The 23,088-nt window shown below is 66.1% G+C and overlaps 2 protein-coding genes across 4 annotated transcripts; both read left to right on the top strand.

Annotated features, from left to right (window-relative positions):
• The first annotated feature begins 4,874 nt into the window (after positions 1-4,874).
• HES5 (hes family bHLH transcription factor 5) lies at positions 4,875-6,643 on the top strand. Its single transcript, XM_021097834.2, has 3 exons — positions 4,875-5,310; positions 5,393-5,558; positions 5,648-6,643. The coding sequence occupies exons 1-3, from the start codon at positions 5,071-5,073 to the stop codon at positions 5,920-5,922; spliced, it is 681 nt and encodes a 226-aa protein (XP_020953493.2). The 5' UTR covers positions 4,875-5,070; the 3' UTR covers positions 5,923-6,643.
• A 2,009-nt stretch (positions 6,644-8,652) lies between these two features.
• On the top strand, positions 8,653-22,661 carry PANK4 (pantothenate kinase 4 (inactive)). 3 transcript variants are annotated; one of them, XR_014806965.1, is made up of 19 exons: positions 8,653-8,785; positions 12,057-12,139; positions 12,403-12,617; positions 13,154-13,337; positions 13,590-13,682; positions 13,985-14,138; positions 14,221-14,402; positions 14,763-14,844; positions 15,343-15,443; positions 17,416-17,571; positions 18,233-18,345; positions 18,566-18,653; positions 19,419-19,570; positions 20,178-20,233; positions 20,360-20,409; positions 20,881-20,951; positions 21,299-21,399; positions 21,494-21,562; positions 22,091-22,661. XR_014806965.1 is itself a non-coding variant. In XM_003356124.6 (19 exons), the coding sequence occupies exons 1-19, from the start codon at positions 8,662-8,664 to the stop codon at positions 22,302-22,304; spliced, it is 2,322 nt and encodes a 773-aa protein (XP_003356172.1). In that variant the 5' UTR covers positions 8,653-8,661; the 3' UTR covers positions 22,305-22,661. The 3 variants fall into 3 exon arrangements, 1 of the variants encoding a protein (XP_003356172.1); XR_014806966.1 differs by having other exon boundaries at positions 19,419-19,574; positions 20,847-20,951; positions 22,091-22,243; XM_003356124.6 differs by having other exon boundaries at positions 20,847-20,951.
• Positions 22,662-23,088: the final 427 nt, after the last annotated feature.

Below are 23,088 nucleotides of genomic sequence, written 5' to 3'. Positions count from 1 at the left end.
TGGGCGGGACCACACACCCAAAGTGACTCCTACATGTAAGGGTCTCTCCAGCTCCAATTTCAGCTCTTCTCTGGCCACCCATGCCCAGGGCAGGGGCCCGGGCTCAGTCCCCTCTCAGCCCAGCTGTGCCCAGGTGTCTGCTGCCCAGAGAAGGGAAGCCTGCAGGGAGAGGAAGGAAAGAGCTCCGTCTTCTATCCGGTTCTTTGGTTTGGTTCTGGGGGGTGCGGGGAGCTAGGATGGAGGGGGCTGGGGAGCGGAGGGCTGGGACATCTTCCTGCACACACCCCCCCCGATCACCCCCACTGCAGTGCAGCCATGCAGCGGTTGTTTCCACACTTTGGGATCCACGCCTTTGCATTCAAGGCAACAAGGCAGCCCGCATGCCTGGCAGGCCCCCTGACAGCTGCGGGCACCCTCTGTCTGCTGTCCTGGTCACCCGTCTTCTGGAGCGCAGCTCAGGCCAGGGGTCCACGTGGAGGGGAGAGCCCAGCCCGGCTTGGCGCACCCCTTCCCTCCCTCCACCCACCTCCGCAGGTTTGAGTCCCCCCGCCCCCCCGTGGCTCCAGCAATCTCTCTATGCCCATGGGCTCTGGGCAAAGGGGATACCAATGCTGGCTCCGGTCCGCAGGCAGGTCTACGCTGGTGCATATACCGGGGTGCTTAGCCCTGCCCGGTGTGAAATAGCAAGAAGTGGTTGAAAACAGTGTCTCATCGTCATCACCCAGTCAGCTGTCCCGAGCACAGGATCCCGGACACGGCTTAACCTCCGTGACCCCCGGGTCCCCGCCGTGGAGGGGGTGCCCTCACCTCGCAGGCCCTTCTAAGGAGGTGGATTCCTGCTCCTGCCCAGGGCCTCATAGAGGCGCAGCAACTGGGACTCTCCCCACTGCCCCTTCAGCCCTGCCAGGCTCCCCACGGAGAGACCAACCCCCTCCCGGCCCCCAGACACAGCAGCCTACAGTCCCAGCCCTCCAGGGCCCCCAGGGGGCTTGCGTGGCAGGGACTGGACTCCCTTCACACCTGGGACATGAGCTAGCGCCTCCCTGCTGTCCTGGGCGCCTCCTCAGGGGTCTGCAGGGGGGGGGCGGGGGCACCGTGCTGCGTTTGGAGGGGCCAGGGCCAGGGCCAGGGCCCAGAACAACCCCAGGGGCGCCTGGCTCCGTGCTGTGTGCAGCCTGGCGGCCACCATGGATCATCCTGTCCCCCCTTTCCCAGGGAAGCCCAGCCTCACTCCTGCCCTCCTCCGCCTGCCTCATCCCCACCTCCCAGCAGGAAACCCTCTAGGGGCCACCTGCTGCTCCTTAGGATCCCACTCTGCGGCAGGCAGGGGCTGGGGTGTCCCCTCAGACCCTGTCCCCTCTGGCACAGGGTCAGCTGAGACTGGGCGAGGGCCTGGCGGGAGGAGGGAGGGGCTCTTTGCCAAGGAATCGTCCTTGTTCAATTTCACATAACCTGAAATTCACCATCTCACCCACTTCTGAGTGCCCAGCTCAGTGGCATGAAGCATGTTCCTGTCCTGCAACCGTCACCCCCGCCACCTCCAGACCGTTCTCTTCTTCCCAAACGAACGTCCCGTCCCCTCCCCGGCCCGGCCCCATCCTCCAACGTTCCGTCTGGACTCCGGCTCCTCCAGGGACATCGGGAGTGCATCACACAGGCCTCGGGCCTCTGTGTCGCTGATGCCACTCGGCGTGACATCCTCAGGGCTCGTCCCCGCAGCCGCGGGCATCCGTGTCCTCCCTTCCCAAGGCTGAGTGTCACTGCCCCAGGGACAGACCGTGTGTTCTCATCCTCAGCTTGGGATGGACCCTTGGCTTCTTTCCACCCCTCAGTGACTGTGAAGACAAGGCATACAAGTGTCTCTTTGAGACCCTGCTTTCAATTCTTGGGGGTACAGAGCACGAGTGGAATTGCTGGGCCTCGTGGGAAGTCTGTGCTTAATTCTGGAGGAAGCACCACAGCCTCCTCATGCTCCACAGAGGCTGTACCACCCGCATTCCCACCCAGAAACTTTCCCTCGACCTGGGGGCAAAGACCGCTGGATTCCACCCCCACCCCCAGCCCCATGGTGCCCTGTGCTTAGCGGTCAGCCCGGGAGGGGTGGAGTTGGGGGCATGGGCTATTTAGAAATGGGTAATGGTCCTAGTTTCCTGAATTCCAGCAGTATCATACCCGCTGTGGGGCATGGAGCAAAGGCCTCATGGCTGTTTCCAGGGGCATCGACTGTCGGCACCCAGCCCAGCCTAACTGGCCAGCCCCTCAGGCCTAGCGAGCTCTCAGGGTGGGGCAGGACGAACTCTCCTCCTCACCAGCTGCCGGGCAGCCAGCGCGGAGGGTCTGGCCCCCCTCCACATTCTGGGAGCTTCTGCGCAAAGCCTGCCAGCCATGAGCGGCCCTGGCCCTCCCCCCCCCCCCAGCCCACCGCCCTCCTGGGCAGCCCCCCCAGGCTGCAGGGCCACTCACCTCGGACGTGTGAGCCGGGAGCCCAGCGACTTTCCCACACTTTGGCCCCATTCACAGCGTTAAACGGCCCACAAAGGCCAGGCGTGTGCCTCGGAGGCCGCGCTGCCATCTGGCCGGCACTCGGGGAGGGAGCGAGGCTTTCATCCAGTGGCCTGAGATTTAACACCATGCATTTCATATTTCCCACACCTTGAAAGTCGATCAAAGCTGCTCCAGTCCAGGGGGAGGGGGACAGGGGAGGAGGAAGGGAAGTGGCCGCCCCCACAGGCCACCCGCCACCCTCACCTCCACCCTGGCCCACTGAGGGTGGGCGTGCAGTTGGGGTGGGGTGGGGGCTGGACCACATCTCCTGGCACGTGTCTCCTTTGGGCTGGGAGCTGGCTTGGGGGAGGCAGCCAGGGCAGACACACGTCCCAGTCAAGTGGCCCCTCCAAAGCTGGGGGGGCAGGGGGACACCCAGCCTGGGTGCCGCCCTCAGTTCCAGGCAGAGCCTTGGGCCCCCCGCTGCCAGCAGCAGCCCTGGGGTAGGCACACGTGGGCATGTTTCCAGCTGATGGAGGCAGCGGCCCAGGCTCAGCCCCCTGGCCCTGTGACCCCTCTTCCTTGGCCAAGCACCTTCTTGGTGCCAGGTTGGCAGGGTGTGGGCCATGGGGACCCAGGTGACTAGGCCATGCTGCCCTGCCCTTCTCAGCCTGCCTCTGGGGAGTACTCGGGAAGGGGAGGGACCCAGAGAAACGTGGTGGCCACCCAGCTCAAGCCCTGCTTTGGCTGCACAAACGGCTCCACGAGTGCCAGCCCACTGAGTGATCTTTGTGGACTGAGGAACCTGCCAGCCCACGCTGACAGTGCCAAAGGCCGTGGAGCAGAGCACGTGTCCTGGGCACTCCCATCTCCAGTTTGCCCGATAAGGCCAGATATCTGGGGTAGGACTCCATCTACCCAAAGCACAGCCTAGGCTCGGGCTGTGGTGCCCCTCCCCCTCAAGGGCACCTGCCTCCCACGGCCTGTGCCCTCAAGACAGGTACTCTGGGGAGGAGCAGTTACCAGAGGCGAAAATGGGCTGCCTTCCATCCCCTTCCAAAGTCACCTGAAGCTTTCACCCTGGGAGCCCTGCAGCCTAACCCATCTCAGCAGGTGACCGGCTGGCTCTCACTCCAAGCAGAGCCCAACCTGGTCGTCCCAACACCATCCGCCTTCCCAGATAGGCCCATCTCTGGGTTACCAAAGGCTCCCTGTGCTGCCGACTCTTGAGCTGGTCCACCTGACAGGCCACTCGTGGCTCAGAGTCACTGCCAAGACCCTCGTGAAGGCCCTGCTACACTCGGATGTGGCTGCCATCCAGGGAACTGGGCTCCGTGAACACTGACTAAAGCGCCCTGATGCCAGCCGCCGGCTCCCCGCTGGACCTGGCTGGCTCTCACCCTGCCCCTCCCTCCAAGGCAGCCCCAGCCTCACCCCCTCCCCCAGTCCCTGCAGACCTGGACTCCTGGTTGCAGAAAACCAAAGGAAAGCAGCTGTTCTGGGCGGAGGGGTCCCTCCCCTGGGGACCCAGCGTGGGGCTGGGGGCTGGCCTGACCAGGTACCGAGAGCCTCTGTTCCTCCGGTGGGTCTGAGCTGGTACAGCATTCATGTGGGCTCCACGCAGGAGCCTCACCATGTCGGCCACCTGGCACCCCCTTCCCACTGCTGGCAGAATGCCTAAGGCCGGCAAACCCTACACGTGCTCGCGGGCTGTGCAAAAGGCCGTGGGCGGCCAAGGCTCGAGTCGCGTGGCAGCAGTGACCGCACCCCTGCAGGGAGCATGCAGGGAGTCATGTGCCCTCCCTCGCATGTTCACTGGATGGCCTCCCTCGGACTCCCATCCAGATGGGAATGGGGGGACCCTGGAGGGCAACTGCTGGTTCAGAGCACCCAGATGCCTCAGCCTGTAAACTGCTCCCTGGAGGATGGGGTGGTGCAGCAGCCCTGGGGGGACTGCCTAGGTGCCCGGCTCCATGCGGGACGTTGCAGGTACGCTGGCGCCCTGAAGCTGCCCAAAGCCCAACCAGGGAGGCACGGCAGCCCTTGTTCTAGCTTGAAGTCACGTGTCCCAGGTGACAGTCTGGGGACTTGCCACCTATGCCAGGAGGTCTGACCCTAAGAGCCTGGGCACCTACTCCACCCGTGCGGAGGGAGACGGCTGTGCCTGTGCAGGAGAAGCGAGGCTTCCTCTGATCCCCCCCACGCCACCCCACCCCACCCCCGAGGGGCAGCCGGCAGGTCCCGGCGGGGAGGGCGCCCATCCCCCTGGGAGCCGCTGCACTTGTGTATTCTAAAGCTTTTCCTTGATCTGCCAGCAGCGGGGAGTCGGTGGGGAGGAGGGAGGGTGCAGAGAAAAGGGGAGGGGAGGGGCGAGGAGGGGCGCCGCTCCTTCCTGCCCCCACCCTCGGCCCCGCGGCCTGGGAAAAGGCAGCATATTGAGGCGCGGGGCTCCCAGCATCAGGCCCCGGGATGCTAATGAGGGCGAGCGCGTTCCCACAGCCCGGACATTGTGCCGCGCGGCCCACCTGCTCCTCGGGGAGCGCCCATTGTGCCCGCGCCAATTCACAGGCAATTTAGCGTGCGCTAATGGGCCGGCGCCTTTGTGCGGCCCGCGCCGCCATTGGCCGCCGAGTGTGGGAACGGCCGCGGCGCCCGGACCCCAGGCGCCAGCCCGCCGCCCGCGCCTATATAGGGGCCGGGGTCCGCGCCAGCCCGGGACGCGCCCGCTCCGCTCCCTGCCTCCTCGCCGACTCGCCGCTGCCCGCGCCAGGCATGGCCCCCAGCACCGTGGCCGTGGAGCTGCTCAGCCCCAAAGAGAAGAACCGAGTAAGTGCCCGGGCCGCCCGGAGCGCGGCCCCCCGCCGCCCCCGCGCCCTCGCGGCCCCGCTGACGCCCCCTCCTCCCGCAGCTGCGGAAGCCGGTGGTGGAGAAGATGCGCCGCGACCGCATCAACAGCAGTATCGAGCAGCTGAAGCTGCTGCTGGAGCAGGAATTCGCGCGCCACCAGCCCAACTCCAAGCTGGAGAAGGCCGACATCCTGGAGATGGCCGTCAGCTACCTGAAACACAGCAAAGGTGAGCCGGCCCCCCGCCCCGGCCCGCCCCGCGCCCCAACGCCCCCGCGCCGCGCGCCGTTCGCCTCACCGCCTCCCGGCTCCCCGCAGCCTTCGCCGCCGCCGCCGGCCCCAAGAGCCTGCACCAGGACTACAGCGAGGGCTACTCGTGGTGCCTGCAGGAGGCCGTGCAGTTCCTGACGCTGCACGCGGCCAGCGACACGCAGATGAAGCTGCTCTACCACTTCCAGCGACCCCCGGCCGCGCCCGCCACGCCCGCCAAGGAGCCCAAGGCGCCCGGCACCGCGCCCGCGCCCACCCCGGCCAAGGCCGCCGCCGCCGCCGCCGCGCGCCAGCCCGCCTGCGGCCTCTGGCGGCCGTGGTGACCGGCGGGACCGGCGGGCAGCCTCCCTGACCCAAGGACCAGAGGGCCAGCGCGGGCCTCCGGCGGAGGGAAGGGCCTTCCCCTCGTCTGTGCCGCCCCTGGCTTGCACCAGCCCCTCTCCAGGGGCTCTCTCTCCAGGCTGGCGGGCCAGCGGGAGGGTCATTCTCAGAGAATGTGTGCGCAGAGTCCTTGTCACTTAGGACAATCAGGGCCCATCTTCTGCCAAATGTCCGACCCCATGGGGTTGCTCTGTGTTTGCATTTCAGCAAGTGACTTCTGGGAAGTCCCCGCTGCTGCGGGGGTTCTATGATATTTGTAGGCGGCGGGGCTCGGCCAGCCAGCGCCCCGCGAGTAGAGGGCTTGCTTCAGATCCGGTGCTGCCGGGCCAGCGGGCCGGCCGTGCCATGGGCACATTTGCCTTTTGTAAAGGCGGAGCTCAAGGTGTATCCTCATAGGAAAGAGAGTCAGCCTGGATGGGTGCGGAAGGACCAGGCAGGGCCATGGCTGAGGGGCCCCTGCGTCGGCTTGGTCATCTGGTTCGGGGCTCACAGTGGGCTGTGTGTGGGGGGGGAGGGTCCTCCACATGATCCTTAAAGGATTCCCGTGTGGGTGGGTGTGCGTGGGCACGACTCTGTACTCAGAATTTGAACTCTCGGTCACGTGGGAGCCACGGGACTGCTCTTCGAGACTCTTCTAATAAAATCTGACTACTCAGCCCCCTCCACCGCCTGTCTCTTGTGCCTCACATGGGCCCCTGGCAGCCGCCTGGCAGGCGGGTCTGCCGGGATGAAGCGGGGGGTGGGCTCTATGCTGGCATGCAACCACGGGTGGGCAGTGTCCCGGCCAGTGACCCTCTGGAGGAAGGGCTGGGCACCCACTGAGGGGAGGAGGGAGGAAGGAGGAGGGAGGGGGGAGGGAGGCAGAGCAGAAGCCAGTGTTGAGGGGCAAGGGAACAGGCCCAGAGGCAGGGGAGAAGCAGGGCTTGGGGAAGCAGAGGAGAGGCGGGCTGGAAGGGAGCAGGCCTTGTGGAGCTCCCTGGATGCAGGAGGAGGGGATGCGGTGGGGAGGAGCTGGGGGGCCTGGGTTCCAGCCCTAGACCTCTCTAGCTCCCTGCGGGTGGGGGTGGGGACCTTCCGGCTCTGTCCAGCTGAGAGAGACCAGAAAGCCACAGCCTGCCAGGGATCTCTTGCTGCAGCAAATGGGGCTTAGCTGGCTCCAACGCACAGGAGATGGTGGCCTCTCCCTGCATATCCAACAGCCTTCGCACTTGGACGAGCTCCTGAGGGCACCTTCCTGGACAACCCACAGGTGGCTGCCCAGACTTCCCTGCAGCCCGACTGCTCCCTGGAGCAAAACAGGCAGTGCTGGCAACAAACCTGCCAAGGGCAGGCCTTGCCTTGGAAAGGGCATCTATTTTTAGGCAGGCCACAGGCTGCAGGAACCTGGAGGTGCCCAGGCTGGCCCTCCCTCCTTCCTGCTCGCCTTCCATCCCTGTCTGTCCACCCTGCGGGGGACGTCCAGAGCAGTGCTGCTAGTGGCCTCTGGGGTCCCTGCTGAGCCCTGGGACTGCCGAGCCAGGGATGGGAAGCCCCTCCCACGTCCTCCACATCTACTGCTGTAAGGCAGGCACGTCCATGAACTCAGCAGGGGCAGCACTCAGCAGGGGCAACCGCTGTCCTCGTGGGAGTGCCCCCTGGCCAGGCTGGCCCACAAGGCTGCTAGCCCTCCTGGTGCACCAGCCCCTCCCCCGAATCACCCCTGGAGCTCTGAGTTTTTGTCTCTGGAGGGCCTGTGCTCCTATGGGCCCTACCAGGCAACTGGTAGCACGCTCAAGGCCGGAAGCCAAAGACTCAAAGTAGCTGGTTCAGGGTCACCTAGAGGCAGGTCCAAAGCCACCTTAAGGGCCAACACGGGGCTCTTTCACAAAGCGCCTCGCTGCCTTAGGAGTACACCCATCCCCGAGGTTCTCAGTAACCAGCCCTGGAAGCCCATCCCCAACACCAACTGGGAGCTTTCTCAGCTTGTTCCCTGCAAACTTCCACAGTGTCCCTCTTTTGCCAGAAAAGTAACCTTTTCCAGGCAGGCTCTCGTGCCTTCCCCTGCATTTTCTTGCCCCCTTTTCTTCTTCTTCTTCTTTTTTTTTTTTTTTTTTTGGCTGCGCTGCTGAATGTGGACGTACCTGGGCCAGGGATTGAGCCCCAGCCACAACGCAGACTACATACACCAGACCCTTAACCCACTGCATCACAAGAGATTCTGGGCGGGGCGGGGTGGGGGCTCCTAGGGGGCAAAGTCACCAACTACTCCTTGTTTGCATGGGAAGTGGGGCACCGGCGGCCCTGCGCTCCCAGGGATCCAGGCTGGTGGCGCTCAAGCACCTTTGCCGTAGTTGCCAAGCTTTTCAGTACCACTCGCTGACAGAAGCGGTCCGTCTGGTGGGCTGCAAGCCCCAGGTGCCGCCTCTGCACTTGCTCAGATCACTTGAGGTCAGCATCCGGCCAGCTCAGTGAAGGGACAGCAGAGACGACGACAGCCCAGAGGTTTTGCGTGAGCTGCCCACCGCCGGGTCTCTGGAGCCCGCTTCCTGGCCAGCGCGAGTCGGCGCTTCGAGCTGCAGCGGAGACGGGGGGCGGGGGCCTGCCCGGGATCATTAGCATAATATATGCACAGGAGGCGCTTAACAGTCAAATATATGCGCATATATCTCCATGGCTGATGAGACTGGCCGGGCACATTCAAAATGGCGGAGTGTGGAGCGAGCGGCAGCGGGAGCAGCGGGGACAGCCTGGACAAGAGCATTACGCTGCCCCCCGACGAGATCTTCCGCAACCTGGAGAACGCCAAGCGCTTCGCCATAGATATAGGTCGCTGCGGGCGGGCGAGGGGAGCTGGGCGGCGGGGGTGGGCGTGGGCGCGGGGCCGGCGGGCCGGGGCGGTGGCAAGGACGAAGGGCGGGGCGTGGGCCGCGGCGCCAAAGGCTTGTCGGGCTTTGTAGTCCGCGGCTGCGGGCGCGCATGGCCTATCGGGCCTTGTAGTTCGCTACCGTCTACAGGTGCACGCTAGCCGTGGCAGCGGGACTACAGCTCCCGGCAGGCGCCTCACGACCGGAGCGGGGCATGCCGGGGTTCGTAGTCCCGCGGGAGAGGCTGCCCGGCGGGAGCTCAGGGGCCGGCGGTTTGTCGACCTAGGCGCGGACTCAGGTCGAAAGTGCCCGTGCCCCGCCCCCCCGCAGGGCCCTCCTCCCACCCTGGCGCGCTGGCCCTTGTCTCCGTTGAGGAGGAGGCGCGGCGACCCGGCCGGCCGACCGCCAACGCTAGGCTGCTGTCGCCCTGCCTGCGTGCGGCGCGCTGAGTGGGGCGGCCCTGCCTCTCGCGGTCGCAGCCGATCCGGGCTGCGGCCCGAGCTCGCGTGGTCCGGGACCCCCCAAGGCCTGGCCCATCGTGGCGCTCCTCTCCTGGAGGGGTTGGACCGGCCCGCTCCCCTGTCCTTGGGTGGGTGGGGGGGTCCCTGGAGTCACGGGTTTTGGGGGAGGGGGCCGTCCAGAGAAGTGGGGGCGGAGAGTGGCCCGCGTCCCTAGTCCCCACCTGGAAACCGCAGTGGGCTTTAGGAGACTGGCCTGGAGGCGGGGCAGAGCCAGGCGGGGCGGGGGTGGGGGTGGGCGTGGGCAGCTCTGTGACCTGGAGCTTGTCTCCCCGAGAGGGAACCTGAGGGATCCGTGCTCTGCTGGACGTCGTGCCGGGCTGGGTGGGAGCCCCAGCCCCTGGGAGCCACCTCCCATGTTCTCTGAGCCCTGCCTGCACTGCTGTGGTGGCATTTCCCCGGGGGGCGTGTGCCCTGAGGCCCCAGGCTTGGTGCCGCTTGAGTCTGCTCCAACCAGTTGGCACCTCCCGTTTCTCTTCCCCCCCGGGGTGTTCTGTGTGGCTCCTGGGGCCAGCTTGTGGCCGCAGAGGGAGGAGTGCCTGCCTGGTCCAGTTCCTTGGCAGAAGGACGCTCAAAGGAGTAGTTTCAATGGTTGGCATTTATTTCCTTGTGAGATCCCCCCACCCTGGGGCTGGGTGCTCTGTCTCTGGTTCTTCGAAGGACATGTTTGTTGCTGTGAAGCACAGACTGGCTCATGCAGCTGGTGAGAGGTCACAGGTCAGGGCAGGCAGGGGTCCTCCACCCAGGAGTCCACAAAGCCAGGGTGCTCGTCAGCGTGGGGTTGACAAGCGGGCTTCCGGTTTCCTCTCCCCTCCCCTAGCCTCCCAGTCCAGGAGAGCTCAGTTGCTGGGTCCTAGGCAAGGCTTTTCCTTTCTTGCATGGGGCACCCCTGTCCACTGGTATCCCCTCCCAAAGCGTCTGATGCTTTGTGTCAACACATTCTTGAAGCTGACTTGACTCCAGGTTCCTGTGGAAGGAAGGGTCCCTCAGGTGAAGGCAAGGGGTGTCCTGCCCGCCTTGGTGCCTGGGGTAGAAGGTCAGCCCTGTGCCAGGCCCCCGTGGGTCTGGGCAAACTGGATGGAGGGTCTTGGCTCAGGTTCCTCTTGTCAGTCAGGGATGCCCTGTGGCGTCCACAGTGCTGTGTGCCATCACCTGGTCCCTGCCCTGGTCAGGTGTGACTTGCAGGGGCAGGGGGCCCAGGTTGGCATCCCCTCTCATCCTGAGGGATCCTGGGACTAGATGAGCCCACCTGCGCCCCGCAGGCTCCGCCCTTCTGCTCTGTGCACTGAGCCGTTCAGGGTGACTGTCCTGCTCCGCTTGCACCCAGACCACCATCCAGTGGCTCCTGGGGGGGAGAAGGAGGCATTGCCCCACTCAGGGTGTGTGGTGTGCGGGACCCCCACAAACCCTAACACTGTGTTTCGGTGGTGATTTCAAGCTAAGCTAACACGCTGTCTGAGATGGCACGTCTGTGACCCAGGCCTCTGTTTGTGGTAACTCTCGATGAGCTGCTCACAATGCAGCTTCATCTCTTCGTGTTGCTTGTCCTTTGGGGAAGCCGCTTATTCACAGAGGTGACTCAGGCCCAAGCGCTTTAGTGACGCTGGTGGCCAGGCCATGGGTGGGGGCAGGGAGGAGGGATCAGGAGGCTCCAGGCCAGGTTCGCAGCTTGAGCTCGCGGCCTGGGGCTGAGACAAGCCTGTGCCGCGGTGCTTAGTAACTGAACACGGGGCCCATGAGGCCAGGTCACCGCAGGTCGGGAGGCCCTGGCCATGCTGCCAGGTGGCGGCTCCACCAGGCCAGGTGTGACCGAGCTCACACTGGGGTGGGGTTGACCTGTGTCCCCTGCCGTGGTCCTTGTGACCTTGGTGTCTCCAATATGCTTCCCCCCCCAGACGGTTCTCATACCTTCCCTCAGTGTTTGTCACGAGCCAGCAGTTGTTGACACCTGTAGCCTTCTTCTCATAACGAGGGAGTTCCCTCTGAAAACACAGTTGGTTCCAAAGCCGTCTGGCGGGGCTGAGGCTTCCGCTTCTCCGCTCACCGGCGGGCCTTGAACAGCTGCGAGCTCCCTGGCGCCTCCCCCGAAGCCTCACTTCGGCTCAGGAGAGGGCTCCCCTCATCCTCGGGAAGGACACCCTGGGGGTCTTGACGTGCCGAGGCCTCATCTGTTTCCCCGTGGTCGCCGGGTAACAGGGGGCACCTGGCTTCCAGCGATGCCCTCTGCAGGGCCTCATGGGCGTCCCCGGCCCCGAGCATCTCCCAGGCAGGCCTTCCTGGGCGCTCCCGGTGAGAACAGCCCCCTCCGCCCCTTTCCACAGGCCGCCAGGTGTGTGCTTTTCCATAAACGCAGTGAGTGTGTCCACTCTTGCCCCGGGTCCATCCTCAAGATGAGAGCTTGCAGCAGAATTTCCCAGGCCACCCGTGATCGCCGAGGTCACCCAGAAACAGTCGTTTCCTTTTCCTCTGGACGTGGCGCTGGAGGGGAAATGGGCCCTCTCAGCGCTGGTCAGGGGCCCTTTTCAGAGAAAGCAGAACGTGTGGCTCCTGCAGTTCATCCGCGTCCTCTCTCTGGCCCTGCAGGGTGTTCAAGTTCAAGCAGCATCAGATTCTTTGTGGGCAGGGCCTAGGTCTGGCAGAGGCAGGCGTGTGGAAGGGTGGCCTCTGGGTCCCTTCCAGCCGCTTCTCACCCTGCTGCGCCTGTGTCTCCCGCAGGCGGCTCTCTGACCAAGCTGGCCTACTACTCCACCGTGCAGCACAAAGTGGCCCGAGTGCGCTCCTTTGACCACTCGGGCAAGGTGAGCCTCCTGGCGGCCTCGCGGTGGGGAGCTTCCTGCCGATAACCCTTCCCTGCCGCCCCGCTCAGCGCCCCGCCATCCTGGGCCCTGGCAGAAGTGCCCCCGGCCTGCTCGCTCTGCCCTGCCTGCTCTGCCTCCCTCCTGTGGGGACTCGAGGGTCCCACGTCCCTTCGGGTGACCGAACTGCTGCTGGGGTGCTAGGGGTGGCCTAGAGCCAGCCCCTCCCTGAGGCGGCACGCGCGGGTCCCCGCCTGCATCCCCAGGACACAGAGCAGGACCACGAGCCACCCTACGAGATCTCCGTCCAGGAGGAGGTCACCGCCAGGCTGCACTTTGTCAAGTTCGAGAACACCTACATAGAAGCCTGCCTGGACTTCATCAAGGACCACCTGGTTAACACCGAGACGAAGGTCATCCAGGCGACCGGGGGCGGGGCGTACAAGTTCAAAGACCTCATTGAAGAGAAGCTGCAGCTGAAGTAAGTGGGACCCAGTCGGGCTCTGAGGAGGTGGCCGCAGTGCCCCAGGCCCTGCAATTCCCGCGTAGCCCAGCTCAGGGAGCTTCAGGTGGCGGCTGGGGGCCAGGCTCTGGGCCGGCTGCAGCAGGATGCTGGGGGTTGACCCTCCGAGTGGCTCAGGGGACCGAGGACCATGGGTGGGCACGTGGGGAGGGGCGAGGGCCGAGAGGAGGGAGATGGAGCCTCGAGACCACGTCTGCTGTGTTCCCATGGCAACGCAGCGATCCCCGGCCCCCGGGGGCCCTGGCCCTGTCGTGGGAGCAGAGGCTGGGGCCATTCGTGCCCCAGCCAAGTGCCGGGCCCTCAGGTTCCTGCAGCTGGCCCACCCCCGAGTCTCGCAGGGCCAGGTGGTGACTTCGCGAGCTGCCCGGCAGGCTGTTTCCGAGAGCCAGGTGTGCTGTTGGAGCCAGAAGGCGAGCCCGGGCTGGCAGCACCGGGCTGCGGGCCGAGGCTGTGCCATGGCCCCGCTGGTTGCAGTGGCCGGCCCTCCCTCTCAGGGTTGACAAGGAGGACGTGATGACCTGCCTGATAAAGGGCTGCAACTTCGTGCTGAAAAACATCCCGCACGAGGCGTTCGTCTACCAGAAGGACTCCGACCCCGAGTTCCGGTTCCAGACGAACCACCCCAACATCTTCCCGTACCTTCTCGTCAACATCGGCTCTGGCGTCTCTATTGTGAAGGTGAGGCCTGGCTCATGGAGGAGAACGATGCCTCAGCCGTGGCTTGTTGGGCTACTGGCTACGTGTTAGGGCCCCAACCGGGCACAGGGCCACGGACACAGATGGCCCGGCTGCAGTGTTCACAGGCCCCTCCTTCCAGCATCAGCATGTGCCCCACCGCCCAGACGCATCATCACCCAGGTCTGGGGACGCCCCTGGGCCACTGTGTCCCGAGACCTGCCTGCTGACACACCTGCCACCTTTCTGCTCCAGGTAGAGACGGAGGACAGATTTGAGTGGATCGGCGGCAGCTCCATCGGGGGTGGCACCTTCTGGGGGCTCGGGGCCCTGCTCACCAAAACCAAGGTATTGGGCAGCCGTGGGAGAAAGCCCCCACCTACGCAGGATGTCAGGCTTCCCCCGCCCCCCTCCGGAAAGGGTTGCTTGGGGGTCTGAGGCTCGTGCTTGGCTGGGATTGTTCTGAAAGTGAGTCATTCCTGGCCCTCGTCCTGAGTCCCTGAAGGACGGGCGTCCACGTGGCCGCAGCATCTCTCTTGGGTGGTCCTGGGCAAGAGGAGCTGGCTCCCCTTGGTGGGCTTGGTGTGCGGGCTGTAGGGGTCCCGTCAGCTCCTTGCTTGTCACGCGTCTCCGTCGCTCTGTCCCTGCAGAAGTTCGATGAGCTGCTGCACCTGGCGTCCCGAGGCCAGCACGCCAACGTGGACATGCTGGTGCAGGACGTCTACGGAGGGGCGCACCAGACGCTGGGGCTCAGCGGCAACCTCATCGCCAGCAGCTTTGGGAAGTCGGCCACTGCGGACAGAGGTACCGCCCGTCGCCTGCTCTCGCTCACCGGGTGCACGCTGCCCCCAGCCGCCTGCCCAGCGGCTCTGCTTCCGTCCCGCAGAGTTCTCCAGGGAGGACATGGCCAAGAGCCTGCTGCACATGATCAGCAACGACATCGGGCAGCTCGCCTGCCTCTACGCCAGGCTCCACTGCCTGGACCGGGTCTACTTCGGCGGCTTCTTCATCCGCGGCCACCCGGTCACCATGCGCACCATCACCTACAGCATCAATTTCTTCTCCAAGGTGACGCCCCCGCCCCTGCGCCGCCCCCGCGCCACCTGGCTCTGCCAGGCCGTTTGCCGGGGACAAGGCCCGGGACGGCCTCCCACTGTCCAGGGCGCCAAGTGAGCCTGGACGTGGCCGTCGCGCTGCGCCTGGCTGACGCGGGGAATCGGAGGGGTGTTGATTTTGTGACGGGAGGTGTTCAGCCTCCAGCCGGCGGGCTTTTCCATTCTGCTGTCCCGTACAGTTCCCTGCCTGGTGCTGGGACAGCCGTGTGGCGGGCAGCCCCCGCCCGCTCGAGGGGGCGGCCCGCATCCCACCAGCGCGCAGCCTTGGGCCTGTGCACAGCGAGGCCGGCTTCAGGGGGTGTTTCCACGGCAGGGGGAAGTCCAGGCGCTGTTCCTGAGGCACGAGGGCTACCTGGGAGCCATCGGCGCGTTTCTCAAGGGAGCGGAGCAAGACAGTGAGTGCCGCTGCTGCGGGTGGCGAGGGCAGGCGGGCGCAGCTACTGTCGTCAGGGGACCGAACTGGCTGTGAGCAGGGCATGGCCCACATGCAGCCTCGCCTCCGAAGGCCCTGGCCTTCCTGTGTCCTCCGGCTCCTCGTCGCTGTCGGTCTGGCGTCTGCAGGTGCTTTTCTGGTCTTTCCTTGTTGGAAGACTCGTGAAAGACCCGCAGGTGGGATTCTGCCCCAGGAGGTGCAGGGCCGGGTGCGTGGGGGTCAGCGCCAGAGAGCCAGCTGACTGTCACCGGGTCCCCAAGTGCGGGTTCACCCTGGAGGTAAATCAGGGGATGCCGTTAAGAAGCTCAGAGAGGCCTAAGCACTCCGTGCATGAGGCCCTAGTGCCCGTGAGACAGCGCGACAGGACGCTGGGCCCTGGGACACCCGCAGCGAGTCCTCTCCCCGAGGCAGTGAGGCCCGCCGCCCGACCCTCAGGTGACGCCCCTCTCTTGTCCCGCAGACCCAAACCAGTACAGCTGGGGAGAGAACTACGCCGGCAGCTCCGGGCTGATGAGCTCGTCGCCTGAGCTCTGCCCGACCCAGAGGGCCCGGAGCGGCACGGTGAGTACAGGTCCCAGTGGCTCGCTTCCCTGGGGGAGGGCCCCCCGCGCTGCCGTGGCCAAGCTCAGAAGCGCCCCCTCCTGGTGCAGGCCGGTCTCGAAACCGGACTAAGGGTCTCTCGGCAGGGCTGTGGGGCTGTTCACAGCAGAATCAGAGTCTAACTCCTGGTCGCAGGCACCTGCTCAGGCCCCTTCGCGCAGTCCTTTCTCTGTGTGACGGTTCCAAGGTGGGGCCGAGCCTGCAGAGTCTGGTGTCCTTGGGAGGTTCTGCCTGGCCTGCAGGGGGTCGAGGTCCACTGTGACTCGATGGGGGCTCCCCTGGCCTGCCAGGCCGGCCGGAACCAGCGTCAGCCAGACACGGAATGGTACCGCCCTGGCCCCGTCCCTGCGCAGATCAGTTCCACGGGTTGTTGCCAGCTTACTGACCGCGTGTCACAGATGTGTTCCTGTCGCCATTCGGGGAGTGGTTATCAGAGCCTGTGCGCTGGGCATGTCGACCCCCGCGGGTGCCTGGTCTGGGCGCGCTGGTCGGGTGCCGTCCTCAGGACAAACCTGTTTTGAGGAAAGGCTGCTTTTAGGTTGTAGATGCAGGTTCTCCGAAGGGGGAACGAGCACATCCCATCCAGCTCTCACTTCCCTGGGGACAGCCCCCCCGTTCCCACAGCGAGACCCGTGCCCTGTGCCACATCTTCCACGCCCAGCTGTGCCAGGGCACCGGGCCCTTGGCGCCCTTTGCGCTCTTTGCGAGAGCAGGCCCCATGGCCAGGGCCAAGACCTGGGCTGGGTAGGACCTGTGACTGCTGTGTGGAGAAAGGGCCGACACCCCGCAGGCCCTGCTTCTGATTCGCCGAAGGGTGATGCGGTCCCTGCTGCAGAGCTGGGTGGGTGGGCACGAAGCCCTTTAACCAGCTGCGAAGCTCAGTGTGGTCCTTATCCGCTGCAGGGCAGGCGCTGCGTGCCCCGGGCGTGATGGGTTCTCAGTGGGGCTCCCTGCCTTACCCAGGGAGGGCCCTGGCTGGGGGCGTCCTCAGGCGGGACCGGGCTGGGCACAGACCCAGCCTCGGCATCTGTCAGGGAGGCGGGTGTCCTTTGCCGGTGAGGAGGGAGGCACCCGCCGCGGCCTCTGACCCGGGATTCGCCCCAGTTCCTGCCGAACACGCTGTTCCAGGCACAGCCTAGAAGCCATCTCTCTCACGGGCAGGCCTTGTCCAGACCGTCCCCGCTCAGAGCACACCTGCCTCCCCGTCTGCTGGTGGCCAGTTGGAGCATCCCCAGCAGAGCAGGGCCCGGGCCCAGCTGGGGGCTTCCTGAAAGGTGTGGAGGGCCTGGCGGGCAAGCTCCAGGGTCAGTTGCTTCTTTTGGCCCCAGAGCAGCTGCATGGTGTGGTTTTCATCTGAGAACAGGACCAGACATGTAGGACCGTTTGTTTGGGAGATACTTCGGTCACCCCGCGGGGCTGGGGCGGGGCTTCTGGGCGCCAGGCCCGTGATGCACACACATGCCATCGGGGAGGGAGCAGCGTGTCCAGTCGGGACTCAGCAGCTTTGCCCAGGAACCAGCCCTGAGCAGGAACTACGGGACCAAGGCCTGCCGGGCAGTGAGTGAGGGTGGCGGCCGTGGCACCCTGGGCAGGAGAAGCAAGGATGGAGAGGCTATCAGTGTGAAGGGGGCGCGGCAACGGTGGGAGAAGCAGTGGGAGCGCAGGCGCCAGGGCCCGGCGCCTGGCAGGAACGGGCTTGGGGTCAGCCATCCGGCGCAGGCCACCAGAAGGGCAGGAGCACTGCAGGCTGTGAGAGGGCCTGGGGGGAGAGGGGCCCACGGACGGGGCAGAACGAGGTCGTCCCTGTCCTGCCCGCAGAAGCTTCCACTTACCCTCTGCTCTTTGTGCAGAGAAGTTGCTTCTAAGACTTGGGGGTGGGGTCTCGGTCTTTCAGAAAAAACCCATCTGACCCGCCCCTGCTTCTGGTCCCCAGTTTGACTTGCTGGAAATGGACCGGCTGGAGCGGCCGCTGGTCAACCTACCTCTTCTCCTGGACCCTTCTTCCTACGTACCCGACACGGTTGACCTCACAGACGACGCCCTGGCCCGCAAGTACTGGCTCACCTGCTTCGAGGAGGCCCTGGACGGGGTGAGGCCCGGGGCGGGGCGGTGGAAGATGCGTGCGAGAAACCGGCGGCAGGCCGGGGTGGCCCCAGCCACGTCTAACCACCTCGGGCTCCCGGGGGTGGCGGGAGCGTGATGGAGAAGGGTGGCGGTCTCCCCAGGAGCCCTTGGTCTGCGCATTTGAGGCGGGATCTGTGGCGCCTAGGGAAGAACGTGACCCTGAGTGGTGTCAGCAAGGCGCGGCCTCTCGAGCTGGCTGAGCAGCTCTGCTGGCTGCTGTGTTTCTCTGGAAAGCCAGCGGTTTGCATAGGGGTCGGGGCAGCAGTGGCCGGCCTGCAGGCTCTGGAGGGTGGTGTCTCAAGGCCACAGTAACTCCACGGGAAGCCCTGTGCCTCTGCACAGCCCCCAGGGAGGCCCGTGGGATCTTTCCTCAGAGTGAGAGTCCCACCCTGCTGTGAACCCTGCCCAGACCCTGAGCCCTGGGCAGGCAGGAGCTGGCAGCGAGTGTGCCTCCTGGCCCTCATGTTGGAGGGTGAGAAGTGAGCTTTGGGTTGGGGTTGGTGGACCCGTTCCCACCCAGCAGATGACGCATCAGGCTGGCGAGCCCATCACAGTGGCTGCCACCAACGCTGCCATCTGTGGGTCCGGGCCGCTCTGAGCACTGCTGACTGCCCCGTGCTCGGCAGGTGGTGAAGCGCGCCGTGGCCAGCCAGCCGGGCTCTGTGGACGCAGCTGAAAGGGCTGAGAAGTTCCGCCAGAAGTACTGGAACAAGCTGCAGACGCTGCGGCACCAGCCCTTGTGAGTGGGGCGGCCCTTGTGGGGGCAGCGCGCCCGGGGCCGGGGGCTCCCTCGAAGCTACTCCAAGTTTCCCAGGAAGCCACGCGGCCTCCCCACGTGGCTCGGCAGGCAGGGCGCACCCCCTCGGCCCGGCCGCCCCACTGGCTGCCTGGGTGTCTCCCTTGGGGCCGCGGGTGCAACGGGCAGCGTGCTGAGCCCTTCTGCCCGGCTCTGTCCCCAGCGCTTACGGGACGCTGACCGTGCGCAGCCTGTTGGACACGAGGGAGCACTGCCTGAACGAGTTCAACTTCCCGGACCCCTACTCCAAGGTGAGCGCCGCTGCTTGGGGCCGGCGTGGGGCAGTGGGCGGGGGCGGCAGCCTCGGAGCCCAGCCTGGTGACCGGCTGGGTCCCGCAGCCGCCTGGTGAGGGTCCACCCCCCAGGAGCAGCCGCTCCGCTGGCAGCGTCGGCCGACAGCTGCCGCACGCGGGCACCGCGCTGGCTTCCTCTTCAGGGAGGTGTCGTGGGTGGTGGGCATGTGGCGCCGAGGCCCCTCCCGAGGCCAGCCTGGAAACTCAGGGTCGGTGCTGAGAAGATCTGTCCTGGTGATGAGCCGTCAGAGCCTGGCGGGAGGCCAGGAGGGAGCTCCTTGGGCTCTTTGGTCAGGAGGCCACGTGCCCTGGAGCTGTGGCCGGGGTCCAGGGCCAGCTCGGTGCACCGGGCCCCCCTCCCCTCCCCTCCGCTTACACAGGAGACCGAGCAGCGGGAGGTCTGTGCTGAGGCGAGCAGTTGGTGCCCCCGGGGCCCTGGGTCCTCCGCCCCGGCCCAGACGCCCCGGGTCAGGCTTCGGAAGCAGCTCCCAGGGCAGCGTCACCCTGCACGGCCTCCGGCACCACCGGCTCTCGGCCCCCGACCACGATGTCCCGCATCAGCAGCGCTGACCTGGCACGGCCGTGGTGGTGGAGATGCCCCCGGGGACGGCCCAGGGAGCCTCTGTCCCCACGAGCAGGCTCAGGGCTGGCAGTGTCCCCGGCAGCACCCCTGGCAAGGTGCCCCCTCGCCCTGCCCACATCCCGACAGGCCTCTCCCCGCAGGTGAAGCAGCAGGACAACGGCGTGGCCCTGAAGTGTTTTCAGAGGGTGATCCGCTCCCTGGACGCCCTGGGCTGGGAGGAGCGGCAGCTGGCCCTGGTGAAGGGGCTGCTGGCCGGCAACGTCTTCGACTGGGGAGCGAAAGCCGTCTCCGAGTAGGTGCCTGCTGTCCTCACGGCCCCAACCCTCGGTCCGCCCGACTTGGAGCCACCAGGACGCAGCTCAGGGCTCGCACCGGGCACATGTGGCCTTGGGTGTGGTCAGGACCCCGCCTCCCCGCCCGCCCATGCAGGCGCAGGGCTTTTCAGGATTAAAGTACACGTTGACCATCACTGCCTGGAGGGGCCCCGCCATGCGGGGGACACGCGCGCCTTCCCGGCCCCCCATCCCCGCGTGTCCCGGCCCACCGGCCCTCTGGCGCCTCCCCCCTGTACCTGGGTCTCGGCTGCAGCAGCGCCGCTGCCAGCCCTCGCACCCACCCACAGGGGGCTTTTGTCCCGGACACCACAAGCGCCGCCCGCTTCATCCCTGCCCTGGGCCCTGCTGGCCCCTGGGCAGCACGTTGGGGCAGGGCTGGTGGCTGGCATCGCCCCCAGGCCTGGCTGCAGGCACAGAGGCTCCCCAGTGCCCCAACCCGCTTCCGTGACTTGAGCTCCGGTGACAAATGGCAGCGTGGGAGGGGCCTCACTCGGGGCTCACAGGAGCAATGCGGAGGCCTGGGTCAGGGCTTTGGGTGACTTTGTGTCCTCCTCTCCTGTGCAGTGTCCTTGAATCCGATCCCCAGTTTGGGTTCGAGGAGGCGAAGAAGAAGCTGCAAGGTAGGGTAGGGTGCCCAGGGCTCGTCTCTCCGGCTGGGATACGGGCTGGGCTGGGGGCGGCTCGTGGGCGGGCAAGGGCGCTGGCCACTGGGAGGGCGCAGCTGAGCTCAGCCCTGTGTCCCGCAGAGCGACCCTGGCTTGTGGACTCCTACAGCAAGTGGCTGCAGAGACTGAAGGTACCGGAGCTGCCCACCCCCTCTGTCCTGTGCTCTCGAGCCCAGGAGACAGGGCCCTGGGCGGGGTTCACGGGAGGGGAGGCAGAGCAGGGATGGGCACAGAGCTGCCCCCAGGTGGGGGCCAGGGCATCCAGCCAGGCCCCCGAGGAGTGCCCAGGGGCCCCGGAGAGTCTCCCAGCCCCGGCCCAGACTGCGAGCACATGTCGACCGCTCCCCGCTCTGAGCTTGGCTCCCGCGGGACCAGCGGTAGCTCAGCCGCAGTCCAAGGTCCTTTGAGCAACAGTTCTGGAAGCAGCAGGGGCTGGTCCTGCCCTGGCGGCCGCAGCACCTGCGGGACCAGCAGCCCCCGCCCGTCCGCGGGGGGCGTGGAGCGCGGAGGTGTCTGGAGCGCTTGGATGCGCCTGTTCCCGACTGAACGTCCTGGTTTTGTCTTACAGGGGCCCCCTCACAAATGTGCCTTAATTTTCGCAGATAACAGTGGAGTAGACGTCATTTTGGGAGTCTTCCCCTTTGTCAGGGAGCTTCTCTCTAGAGGGACGGAGGTGAGTGCGCAGGGCCGGAGGCAGGACCCTTGCCCGGGCTCCTGCGCTCGGTGGGGGCGGCGGCCAGGGCTCCTCTGTGCGCGCAGGTAGGTGCGGGGGAGGTGGCGGCCTGGCGGGAGGAGGAGACCCACCTGTCCTGTCACGGGGCTGAGGTCAGCCTGACCCCAGTGTCCCGGGGGCCATCCTTGTCCTGAGCCAAGAACCGGCCCTTTTGGAGGCCCCCAGCCGTGAGAGGTCGCCAGAGGTCATGGCCGTCCACCGGCAGCCGTGGGAGGGCGGGCAAGCCCAGGCTGGCTTGGTGCCACCCGTGGCCAAGGTCCCTAAGAGCCTGGGGCCTCCTGCCGCAGGTGATCCTGGCGTGCAACTCGGGCCCCGCCTTGAATGACGTGACCTACAGCGAGTCCCTCATCGTGGCCGAGCGCATCGCAGCCATGGACCCTGTCGTCCAGTAAGCTGGGCGGGGGGCCGGGCCGGCGTGGAGGTGGGGGCACCGTGGGGCAGCCGCCCACCCCACCTCACGGGGCAATCCTTGTGCTCGGCAGCTCAGCGCTACGGGAAGAGAGGCTACTGCTGATGCAGACGGGCTCCAGCTCCCCATGCCTGGACCTCAGGTATGCGGCCGGCCCGCCCGCCCGCGGAGGCCAAAGTCAGCCGGGCAGGGAGGGGCCGGGGGGCGCAGGGACACCGGGAGGAAGGCACAGGCACCTGGTCCCCGCCTTTAGACACCTCTCCTGGGGTGATTAGCGCATCCCTTGGGGCCTCCCACCTGGCGGGGGGCCCCTAGAAGGCAGAGAGCCCGGCCGTGGAGCAGCACTGCACAGGAGGGCGTGCCTGGGCTCGGGACCGTAGCCCCCCGACTGCTCCAGGGTTGGCATGACCCCCTCTCCAGGCCCACTGGTAACCAACAAGGGGACGATAAGAAACCTGTCGAAAGGAGTAAGACGCTTTAAAGCTCCAAGCAGAGGCGTTTCCCCAGGGCCCAGTGTTCTGAGCAGGCTGCCCGGTAGTAACAGCTGTCCCCGAGGCCCCGGGGGACAGCTGCCAGGCTGGCTGTCCTGGGAGCGGGCTGGACTTGGGGCACCTGCGGCTAGGGAGCCGAGGGTCGGGGGTCTCGCTCACTGCCACCTTCTTCCCCAAAGCCGCCTGGACAAGGGGCTGGCCGTGCTGGTGCGGGAGCGCGGCGCCGACCTGGTGGTCATTGAGGGCATGGGCCGAGCCGTCCACACCAACTACCACGCGGCCCTGCGCTGCGAGAGCCTCAAGCTGGCCGTCATCAAGAACTCGTGGCTGGCCGAGCGGCTGGGCGGCCGCCTCTTCAGCGTCATCTTCAAGTACGAGGTCCCGGCCGAGTGAGGCGCCGCCCCGCTTGCCGCTCGTCAGGCGCGCGTCTCGACGACAGCAGGGACACCGCGCGCACATCGGAGTATCTATGTCGTGCTTCTGTGCCTCAGAGCTGGGGGCATCCAGACGCGGGCACGGCGCCCGTGGCCTTGGGTCGGGCTTCTTTAAGGCTGCCGTGCTCGTCGGGGGGAGACAGCGTCTGCTCCCTGAGACGCGCGTGTCGGAGTATATTTAACTGTTAAATAATCTTTTATATATATATATATATACATATATATATAAATATAAATATATACATATATGCCTCTGACAGAGGATGCCGGAGCCTCGGGGCGCAAACCAAATAGAGTTTCCAGAGTGAGAACAGTGTCTCTGCCTTGGCCGTTTGCTTTGCTTTGGACGAGCAGGAGCCCGGGCCCAATCTGGGCGCCTGCGGGCAGCCCCGCCGACCCCTTCTCCGTGGAACCTGACCTGGGGGGGCTCTCCCTTTGGGTGCTTCGGGAACTCTTAGGCCCCCCCCTTAGCTTGGGGGCTGGAGCTGTTGCCGTGCCACGTGGCCTCCAGCATCTCTGGCCCCAAGAGGGAAGGAGGGGCAGAGTGGGTCTCTGAGCAGCACTCCTGATTCAAGAGCCGCTGAGAGGCGGCCACGGGCCTCAAGGGCCCTCAGAGCCTCTCAGCCGTGGTGGCCGGCCCTCTTCTGCTCACAGCACATCAGGCCACAGAGGTTTCGTTGCCTGGTGCTCAGCACCCTGCCCGTGGGGAGGGCCCACCCTGGCGCTGCTGCCAGAGGCCAGGG

The sequence above is a fragment of the Sus scrofa genome, chromosome 6, assembly GCF_054392235.1.
Source record: "Sus scrofa isolate SSC_HxYL_T2T_F1_AM1 chromosome 6, Sscrofa_HxYL_maternal_Yorkshire_Landrace_v2.0, whole genome shotgun sequence".
NCBI lineage: Eukaryota > Metazoa > Chordata > Mammalia > Artiodactyla > Suidae > Sus > Sus scrofa.
The sequence above is the reverse complement of the archived record's forward strand: the minus strand, read 5'-3'. Positions and strand labels throughout refer to the sequence as shown.

Bases quoted from the DNA above. Each gene is read 5' to 3' on its own strand.
- HES5 (XM_021097834.2), top strand. From the start codon at position 5,071: ATGGGCCGGCGCCTTTGTGCGGCCCGCGCCGCCATTGGCCGCCGAGTG. The intron at 5,311-5,392 runs GTAAGTGCCCGG...CTCCTCCCGCAG, and splicing joins GCCCCAAAGAGAAGAACCGA to CTGCGGAAGCCGGTGGTGGA. The intron at 5,559-5,647 runs GTGAGCCGGCCC...GGCTCCCCGCAG, and splicing joins CTACCTGAAACACAGCAAAG to CCTTCGCCGCCGCCGCCGGC.
- PANK4 (XM_003356124.6), top strand. From the start codon at position 8,662: ATGGCGGAGTGTGGAGCGAGCGGCAGCGGGAGCAGCGGGGACAGCCTG. The intron at 14,845-15,342 runs GTGAGTGCCGCT...CTTGTCCCGCAG, and splicing joins CAAGGGAGCGGAGCAAGACA to ACCCAAACCAGTACAGCTGG. The intron at 20,410-20,846 runs GTACCGGAGCTG...TTTGTCTTACAG, and splicing joins AGTGGCTGCAGAGACTGAAG to GGGCCCCCTCACAAATGTGC.